Source organism: Zingiber officinale, chromosome 8B, assembly GCF_018446385.1.
Source record: "Zingiber officinale cultivar Zhangliang chromosome 8B, Zo_v1.1, whole genome shotgun sequence".
Lineage (NCBI taxonomy): Eukaryota > Viridiplantae > Streptophyta > Magnoliopsida > Zingiberales > Zingiberaceae > Zingiber > Zingiber officinale.
Window position 1 is genome coordinate 64095974 of NC_056001.1, and position 10370 is coordinate 64106343.

General features: G+C 40.8%; 1 protein-coding gene across 1 annotated transcript; it reads right to left on the bottom strand.

The window, feature by feature from the left end:
- Window positions 1-1005: 1005 nt before the first annotated feature.
- LOC122013901 (21 kDa protein-like) lies at window positions 1006-1644 on the bottom strand. The gene has a single exon (XM_042570113.1). It carries the CDS (start codon window positions 1642-1644, stop codon window positions 1006-1008), a length of 639 nt encoding a protein of 212 aa, XP_042426047.1.
- Window positions 1645-10370: the final 8726 nt, after the last annotated feature.

Sequence of the window (10370 nt, forward strand, 5' to 3'; positions counted from 1 at the left end):
TAAATTCAGAACTTTACATTATAATCGAGTATATTTTCTATTAAATTGAGCATATTTTTTTCCCCTTTTTAATATAATTCCTCCTAAATTCAACACCATGTAAAACGAAAATCTAGTATATTTTCTATCCAATTAAGTATCATTTAAAGAAAATCTAGTATATTTTCTATCCAATTGAGTATCATTTTTAAAAAAAAATTAGTATATTTGAGTATATTTTCTATTAAAATTGCCCTTCATATTTTTTTTAGATATAAATAGTCTAAAAATGAGTATAATTCCTATTAAATTCAGCATTTTAAACTAGAATCGAGTATATTTTCTATTAAATTGAGTACGACATTTTTCCTATTTAATATAATTCCTCCTAAATTCAGTACCATTTGAAAAAAATCTAGTATATTTTTCATTCAATTGAGTATCATTTAAAGAAAATCTAGTATATTTTCCATCTAATTGAGTACCATTTAAAAAAAAATTAGTATATTTTTCATCCGGAAAAAGAATCGTACTCAATTTGATAAAAAATATACTAGATTCTAGTTTAATGTACTGAATTTAAGAGGATTTATATTCATTTTTAGACTTTATATTTAAAATATCAGGGGCAATTAGGTAAGTATATTAAATTAGGGAGTGAAAATAAAATTTTTTCAATGGGAAGTACATATAAAATTATGTTTGCCAATGGGGATGCATGTAAATTTACCCAAAGATGAACACGTTCACTTAATGCATCAGAGTGTGTAAATGAAGATAAATTATAGTGTCAATTTAAATAATTAAAGGGAGAAGAGATTTTTTTTATTAATACTTTTAAATATGACCTTAAATTTGAAAGTTATTTTTTGATTGCCCCTACTTGTTTCTCAGTTATTCATTTAAGAGAAGACCCACTGGTCAATGCCAACGTTGACTATTCATTATTGTTATTATTAGCGGAAAATAGTCAACGCCTCACTAATGCAAATAGAAAGTAATCCCGTTCAACCGAGACGTGATGCGTCACAGAGTGCCGGTGAGGCTGTTGACCAAGCCAAGTGCGTTACTGGTGTACTTCTTCACGTGCCATAACCGCCGGGTAACGTCCGTCTTCGCTCGACTTCCGGCAGCCACCTCCTCGAACCCGTCGGAGCACGTCTCCTCGTCGCTGACCACCGCGCTCATCCACGTCTGCGCGTTGGACACCCGCCAAGCCGCATCCGCCGCCGGGCCCTCCGCCAGCCCGCGCAGCTCCTCCTCGGTCTTTCTTGTCAGGTCGGACGCTTCTCCGAGGGTCTCCGCGCAGTCGCCCAGCGCCGCCGCCTCGGGGCAGGCAGCGGTGGCGGCGGATACGTTGAGTGGGTGGCAGGCCCGGCGGTGGCGGGTGACACGGGCCATGAGGGAGGCGAGGCGAGAGAGGGTTACGTTGGCGGAGAGGCGGGCGAGCTGGGCCGGGTTCTGCTGGACGGCGCCGGAGTATCCCGCCAGCGAAGTGTAGCAGAGGCCGGGGTACCGCGTGGCGCCGCAGCGCGACCGGATGAACTCCGTCGCGTTCTCCCTGGGGGACACCAGTGGCCCGGGGGCTGGGAGCTGCGTCGTGTAGACGGCGAGTACTGGCAAGACGGCGAGGAAGAGGAAGAAAGGGCTAAGCCTTTGAGCCATAAGTCTTCTTCTACCTTTGGCGGCTTTGATTCTTCTTAAACATACCTTCTTTAAATAGATCTTCTTCCCTCTTCGAGAAAAATGGTTAATCAGGTCATGTACAAATCTGGGGCGATAGATACGGCTCAGAAATCCAACATTTGGAGGCATACAGATCATTTCTTCAAGTGCGGTAGACTCATCGTCCCATTTTGACTTAATTCCCCCACCGTTGACTTTTGCTAGTGCATGCAAACCTAACCTTTCCCATAGTATTAAATTGCAGTGTTTGCTCGATTAATGGATGGTAATTTATCTAATTAATAATACTGATGGACCGTCTGTTATAAATATTTTTATCTTAATAATCGGTTGAAAATTTTTATAGGATCAAATTAGTTATTCAATCTTCTTTTGTTTTATGTTTACGGAAGCGCTGGCGGTAGATGGTGGTCGATGAAAGAAGACGATGTCTTCTCTTTTTCCTCTATTTCATTTTGCTTTTTAGATGGATCAATTAGTTAGGTAGACGAGAGGGACCAAATTAAGGCTTTCTCTTTGTTTCCTTAATCACCTTCCATCAACTTAAGTAGATAAGAGTTTTCCTCTATTTTGATTCCACCTTTCCTTGTAAACATAGCCTTAAGATGGATTTACTTGGAGGGGAAAAATAACAGTGGGAGATGCCGCGTGGGGGAGAGAAAGTGACATCGTAATGTGAGGTTAATTATTATTATATTCTATGTGCAATTTGTGAGATTTTCTATCGTCATTCTTCTCCCCCTACTATATATCTTTCCACCCAATTGAATTTAGCATAAGTTTCATGGCATGTTCGAGCATGAACGACTTTTTTAAAATTAATATTAATTTCATTTTCTTTGAAATAATCAATCATTGACTCTTACTGGGATACAATTTTTAAGTCAGCTCAAGGCCACTTTTATTTATCACACTATGCACTAACAAGTGTCATGTCATATTGTATGTGATATATATAGTTCGTTTGGTGCAGGAGCATTTCAACAAAGACTTAATCAACTATCACGATTCGAAAAAGAGTTTAAGAAATAAATTTTTAAAATAGAATTAAAATCTATTTCAAATTTAGGTCAATTAAAGATAAATTTGCTATAAAATTACTAATATGCGTCAATTTAATAAAATATAATATTTGAAAAATAAATTAAGAAAGAAATTGAAATGAATTTGAGATGAAACTACAAATAAATTTTTATAAACAAAAATAAATATATATTACAAATAAAATTTGAAATGGTATAATTTCGGTCAAAAACTTTGTTTAAAATTTAATGAAAAAATGAGACAGATAAAAATCCGTTTTAAATTTATATAAATTAGAGATAATTTTTTTACATATATAAAATTTATTTAGATTTATCTAAATAAATTTGCTACGGAATTAGTAGTCTGTTTATAAAATATAATATTTGAAAAAATTAAGACAAAAAATTGAAATGAATTTGCGACAAAACTATAAATAAATTTTAATAAATAAAAAAATAGATTATAAATATAATTTGAAATCATATAATTTTTTATCAAAATTTTATTTAAAAATTAATTAAAAATTGAGATGAAAAAAATCTTTTTCAAATTTGAACGAGTGATAGATTTGTTAGAAAATACAAATGTATTTTATTTTAAAAATATAATATCTAAAAAAATTCAGATGAAATATAAAACAAATTTAAAATATTATTTCATATAAATTTATAAAAAAATATTAAATACATATACATATAAATATTTTATTTTTCCTTTAACTTATTAATTCTAATCTATTTATTCTCCCTTTCCCCTCAAATCTCACTCATAACCTAAGCCTCCTCACTCGAGCAAAGGTTGTGCACCTCACATGGCGAAGAAGACACCCGATCCATGGTGGCAAGGACACCCACGATGGCAAGGATGCTCACGGCCACTTCAAAGTCGTCATTAGTAAGCCTCTAGTGCTCAACATCATCACCTTCGCCAAGATTGAAAGTGATCAAATCAAGATTTTTTTTCTTTCCCCAAATCGCATTACAGAATCTAAGTTTTAAATTTTATAGTGCTCCATGTTGGACAATCTATCGGAGCTTTTGAAAAATTAGCCGAATTTAAATTACACCAAATTAAATTTAATTTATCTGTCGAGATGATCTAAGCTAATGATTTCAGGTTGCCAGCAGGGACTGGTTTTCCGTCAAGCACTGAGTGCAAACTACACAGTGATCGAGTGGGCAAAGCGGCCAAGCGAGCAGATCAGCCGAGCGGCAAGAGCGTCCAAGCGAGTAGATCGGCCGAGTGGGTAGAGTGGCAGATTAGGCAGAGTGGGCAGAGTACTCGACCAAGCAGAGCAGCAGAGCAGAGTAACTGATCAGGATGAGCAGCCAACCGGGTAGAGTAGTCGACTGGGTAGTGCGGTCGAGCGGACAAATTTGGCTGTGAGGTAGAGCAACTAAGTGATAGAGCAGCCAAGCGAACAGATAGACCAAGAGGCAAACCGGTCGAGTCGCAGAGTGGCTGATCGGGTTAAGTAACCGATTGGGCTGAGTAGCAGATCAGGAGCTGACCGAGCGACAGAACCAGCCGAGCGGTAGAGTGAACTAGAAGCAAGGTGGCCTAAAGGCAGATCAGGCCGAGTAGCCGATCATGTAGAGCGGATCGAGGCCTATGATGGGCGCAGTTCCTTGAAATAGATTCACCCCACCTTCTGCTGTATTTTGAGGTTTTCTCGGGTCATCTGTTTCCTAAGATACAATGGTTAATCGTGATTCCCACCAAGAACTGGTGGTCATGGCGAATTGAGAGGTACCCGACTGCTATCACGGGTACTTTGCCAAGCAAGAGATGCACGACAGAGGAGGAGGGGGAACGTGGGTGGAGAGCTTCAGCTTTTTCGTGTGTTTGTATGCTCAAGCTCAAGACCATGGTCTCTCTTTATAAAGGTGCATTGAACGTCGAGTAATGATTATTCAATGCTTAAGGATTAATGATAGCCGACAGCCATCAATGGTTGACCATTGCTATCTAGGAGGTTATGAAATCACCATTAACAATAGTTAATGCTTTCGTTACCTTCTTGAGTAGCAAATAAATTAAATGTTGGATATATGTGAATGGGGAAAAGGTGGAAGAGGAAAGAAGCTTTATTATGAATGGGACTTTAGCCCCACATTAGGAGTTTCAAGGTATATTAGTTAGTTTATATTGATTCACATGCATTGATGATGTGAACAAATGCATAGGGAGAAATTCTCTCTCACGCAGGGTGGGTAGGGGGGTGCAAATCTAGGGCCCCGATTGTACTGAACCAAGTTGACTCATGTGCGAGCACGACCTGTGCACGCCGAATGCTGGACCGGTAAGGGCAAAATTTACCCAAGTGGCAACCAACATTCTACCACATGGATTCTTTTTGTTTGCTACTCAAGAAGGTAACGAAAGCATTAACCATGGTTAATAGCAATTTCATAGCCTCTCGGATAGTAATGGTCGGCCATTAATGGCCAACGACTATCATTAATCCTTAGATATTGAATGATCATTACTCAGCATTCAATGCAGGTGAGGGATGATGCTCCTATATAAAGAGAGACCATGGTCTTAAGTAGAACACACAATGAAAAATAGAAGCTCTCTACTTATGTTTTCCTCCTCCTCTGTCGTACATCTCTTACTTGGCAGAGTACCAGTGATAGCAATCAGGTATCTCTCAATTCGTCGTGACTACCAGTGCTTGGTGAGAATCACGGTTAACTATTATATCATGGGAAACAGACAACCCAAGAAAACCTCGAAGCACAGCCAAAGGTGAGGTGAATATGTTTCAAGGAAACTACATCCTTCATAGGCCTCGGTCTGCTTCACTTGCTCGATCGCTTTGCCCGCTTGGGTCGCTCTGTTGCTTATGCTACTCTGTCTTTAGACCGTCTTACCTTTAGGCTACCCTGCTTTTCCTGCTCGACCATTAACCCAGTCTCTACTCTGCCCAGCCGACCACTCCGCCTGGTCTATTGCTGAACCGCACTACCCACTCGATCGTACTACCCGATCGATCACTCGGTCTGATGTATGACTCGACTGCCCTGCCCACTCGGCTACTTTGCCACTTAGTCACTCAGACTGATCAACCGCTTTGCTACTCGGTCACTCAACCACTTAGTCCGATTAGACGTTCAGCAGCTTTGCCTGATCTTCCACTCTGCCTGCTCAATCTATCTGCCTGCTTGGCTATACTACCCACTTAGCTATGCCTGCTCAGCTGATCTGCCTGCTCGATCGCTTTGCTAGCTCTACTTCTTGGCTGCTCTACCTTATAACCTGCTCAGCCGCTCTGCCCACTCCGCATTCATGTAGTCTATATGCAGACTTGGCAAAACAGCCCCTACTTGTAGGACCGTTGCGGCCGGCTAGGAGGGGGTTGGATATCCTGCAAAATAAAAAGACGCAAACCCTCCTCGAACTCTTTAAGCTAACATTTGCATAAATAAACTAAGCGGTAAATTAAAAGCATAAAGAAAAAGCGAGGCAAAAGTATTTACTTGGTTACAACCGATGTGGTTGTTAATCCAAGAAAGATTAAGCTCAATAAAACTCCTTCAGGCGGAGAAGCCTCTTACAATGTTGAAACGCAGAGAATAGAAGCTTAGACTAAAAGAGAGCGTGCAAGCACTGGATTTACAATCAGTGAGTTCGTTAAAAAGCTTCTAGACCAAGGCTATATTTATAGACTTGGTCGGGGCGCCTAGAAGGGTTCCGGGCGCCCTAGGGGGGTGGGGGGATAAAACTTATCCCCCAACGTTCAGATCGAGTCAAAACTCGATCTGGTCAATTTTACTGCTCAGGGTGCCCCGGAGGGTTCCGGGCGCCCCGGAGCCCAAAGTCAACAGTTGTTGACTTTTTCGTCCGGGACTTCTTCTCTGGTTTAGTCCCACCTCGGTCCGGTTCTTCTCCTCCAGATCCGCTCGCTTGGGTGATCTCTGCCATCCGGAAAAGGGCTCGCCCGAACCCAACTTCCGGTCTTCTCGAGCAGCCTTCCGCTCCGGCTTCTCGTCCCTCGGAATCGCTGCGTGTTTCCTTCTCATCCACCAGCGTACTCATCCGCAGTCTTCTTCCCTCGGTCGCACCGCGTGCCAACCTTCTAGTTAGCTGCGTCTCTTGCTCCCCGAGCAATCTTCCGCTCCGGCTTCCGTCCCTCGGAACCACCGCACGCTTCCTTCTCGTCCACCGGGGTACTCTTCCGCAGCGCCTCGTCCCTCGGACGCACCGCGTGCCTTCCTTCTCGCTAGCTGCGTCTTCCGCTCGAGTACCTGTGCTCCTAAGCTCCTGCACACTTAGACACAAGGTTAAAATAATGCAGGACCTAACTTAACTTGTTGATCATACCAAAACAACATTGGGGTTCTAACAATCTCTCCCTTTTTGGTGTGATTAACCCAAGTTAAGCTAAGGTTACAAATGGGCATAGAATAAAAATAATTTATTGTAATAACATGCAACATGATAGAAAAAATTGAATTTCAAATTTTAATTTTCAATTTTCTACCTCCCCCTAGACTTATACTTTCCCTTCTCTCCCTTTGATCACAATAAAAATGGGGTTTCAAGAAAAACAATCTAAGGGTTTGACACTTAGAAAAATTATAGAAATCTATTTCAATATTTTTCGGAGAAAAAATATTTCCAAATTAAAGAGAAAAAAAAAATTCTATGTCAAAGAATGACTTTTGAAAAATTTCTAAGTTTTCACCAAAAATAAATCTTTCTAGGCTCAAAATTTTATGCAAGAAAATTTAAGAAAATTGATAGCATAAAAAAAAATTTCTATGCATTTATTTATTTATTTTATACTGATACTTATATCAACAAGTTTTAAATTTCGATTTCAATTTTTCATAACTTCTCAAATTACACTTTTTCAAATTTAAAGCCAAAGATATTAAACATGCAATAATTTGTATCATGTTAATTTCTATTATTTTTTGAATTACAACTTCACAAAAATATTCAAATAGCATAGATTCTAACTTGATAAAAATTTTCGACAATATAAAAAATTCTTTCGGCAATGTGCAAAATTCGTTCGAAAAAATGCAAGAATTTTTTAACAAAAAAAATTCTAATTTACAAGAATCTATTAACAGATTTCTTAATCCGAAACACCTTTTCGGTGACTCAATTTCTAAATCGCAAAATTCTTTCGAGAGAGAAATTTGTAATTCGAAAAATTCTTCTAATATGCATAATTCTTTTGTCAAAATATTTTTAAATTTGTAAATTTCTTTTGATAATATTTCTAATTTGCAAGACAAATTTGACAATTGATTTTCTAATTTAAAAAACTTTTTCGGTAATTCAATTTTTAAATCGCAAAAATCTTCAGGCAATTTTTCTATTGAATTAACCGGTTGTTCAGAAGGTAGAGATCATACCTTACTTACCTCGTCGGCCGTTGGTTCTCCCCCTGTTGAATTACTTTCTTCCGAAGATTCTCCCCCTTCATCGATCTTGGGATGTACTTCGGCTGTTGGGGTTGTCTCGGTAATTTCTTCCGTCTCGGATTCTTCTGATGATGGCTCGATGTCTATTGAGGGGACGGCTTCAATCGGTTCTTCATAGAGTTTTAAGAACTTTTTCCAAAGTTCTTTTGCGCTGTTGTATTCGCCAACTCTATCAAAGTCTTCGTTTGGTATTGCGGTTAAAATGTGAAACTCTGCCCGACCGTTTGCCAGTGACTCGTCACGTTGCTTCTTGTTCCATAGGCGTAGATCGAGTTTTTCTCCATTCGTTGTCTTTGGTGCTTCATAACCTATTTTCATTATTAGAGAAATACCAATATCAGAGTTAAGAAATACCGTCATTTGTTGCTTCCAAGAAGCAAGCTCCCCCTCGAATGCTGGTGGGTAGTCGCTAGTTCCGGCCATTGTTTTGTTGCTTCAGACTGCGGTTAGTCCTTCTGAGGCGTACTCGGCTCTGATACCACTTGTAGGACCGTTGCGGCCGGCTAGGAGGGGGTTGGATATCCTGCAAAATAAAAAGACGCAAACCCTCCTCGAACTCTTTAAGCTAGCACTTGCATAAATAAACTAAGCGGTAAATTAAAAGCATAAAGAAAAAGTGAGGCAAAAGTATTTACTTGGTTACAATCGATGTGGTTGTTAATCCAAGAAAGATTAAGCTCAATAAAACTCCTTCAGGCGGAAAAGCCTCTTACAATGTTGAAGCGTAGAGAATAGAAGCTTAGACTAAAAGAAAGCGTGCAAGCACTGGATTTACAATCAGTGAGTTCGTTGAAAAGCTTCTGGACCAAGGCTATATTTATAGCATTGGTCGAGGGGCTTGGAAGGGTTCCGGGCGCCCTGGGGGGAGATAAAACTTATCCCCCAACGTTCAGATCGAGTCAAAACTTGATCTGGTCAATTTTACTGCTCAGGGCGCCCCGGAGGGTTCCGGGCGCCCCGGAGCCCAAAGTCAACAGTTGTTGACTTTTTCGTCCGGGACTTCTTCTCTGGTTTAGTCCCGCCTCGGTCCGGTTCTTCTCCTCCGGATCCGCTCGCTTGGGTGATCTCTGCCATCCGGAAAAGGGCTCACCCGAACCCAACTTCCGGTCTTCTCGAGCAGCCTTCCGCTCCGGCTTCTCGTCCCTCGGAATCGCTGCGTGTTTCCTTCTCGTCCACCAGCGTACTCATCCGTAGTCTTCGTCCCTCGGTCGCACCGCGTGCCGACCTTCTCGCTAGCTGCGTCTCTTGCTCCCCGAGCAATCTTCCACTCCGGCTTTCGTCCCTCGGAACCACCGCACGCTTCCTTCTCGTCCACCGGGGTACTCTTCCGCAGCGCCTCGTCCCTCGGACGCACCGCGTGTCATCCTTCTCGCTAGCTGCGTCTTCCGCTCGAGTACCTGTGCTCCTAAGCTCCTGCACACTTAGACACAAGGTTAAAATAATACAGGACCTAACTTAACTTGTTGATCACACCAAAATAACCTTGGGGTTCCAACACTACTGACAGCCTGAGATTATCAGCTCAGGTCATCTCGATAGATAAGTTGAATTTAATTTGGTATAATTTAAATTTAGCTAATTCCTTAAAATCTCTGATAGATTATTCAACAATCTTGAAACATATTCAGTTTTGTTGAGATGGCCATAGAACAAAGTATTGAGGTGCAACAGACTTAACACATTAAGGCCCCCTCCACCCTAATTGGAACTGTGCCAATCAACCATAGGGAAAGGTCAGAGAAGTTCACTGGATTGAACTTCAAGAGGTAGCAGCAGACGATGCTTTTCTACTTGACCATGCTCAATCTGGATGGGTTCTTGACGGACCAAGCCTGCTGAGGATGTTAATGCGTAGACCATTAGTGCAGTGGAGGCATGGACTCACTCTGAGTTCCTTTGCCAAAACTACATTCTTAACTACCTTGCCAACTCGCTATACATTATGTATAGCATGAAGAGAATGACTAAGGAGCTGTGGGAATTTCTGGATAAGAAATATAAGACGAAGGATGCAAGGGTCAAGAAGTTCATTGTGGGTCGATTCCTAGACTACAAGATGGTTGACTCTAAGACTGTGATCAACCAAGTCCAGGAGCTTCAAGTGATCTTGCACGAGATCCACTCAGAAGGGATGGTTTTGAGTGAAACATTATAGGTGGCTACTATCATTTAGAAGCTGCCTCCCGACTGGAAGAACTTCAAGAACTACCTGAAGCATAAGCAGAAGGAGATGGATGT

What these genes read in the sequence shown, in the direction of transcription:
- LOC122013901 (XM_042570113.1), bottom strand. Translation starts at nt 1,644, where the DNA reads ATGGCTCAAAGGCTTAGCCCTTTCTTCCTCTTCCTCGCCGTCTTGCCA.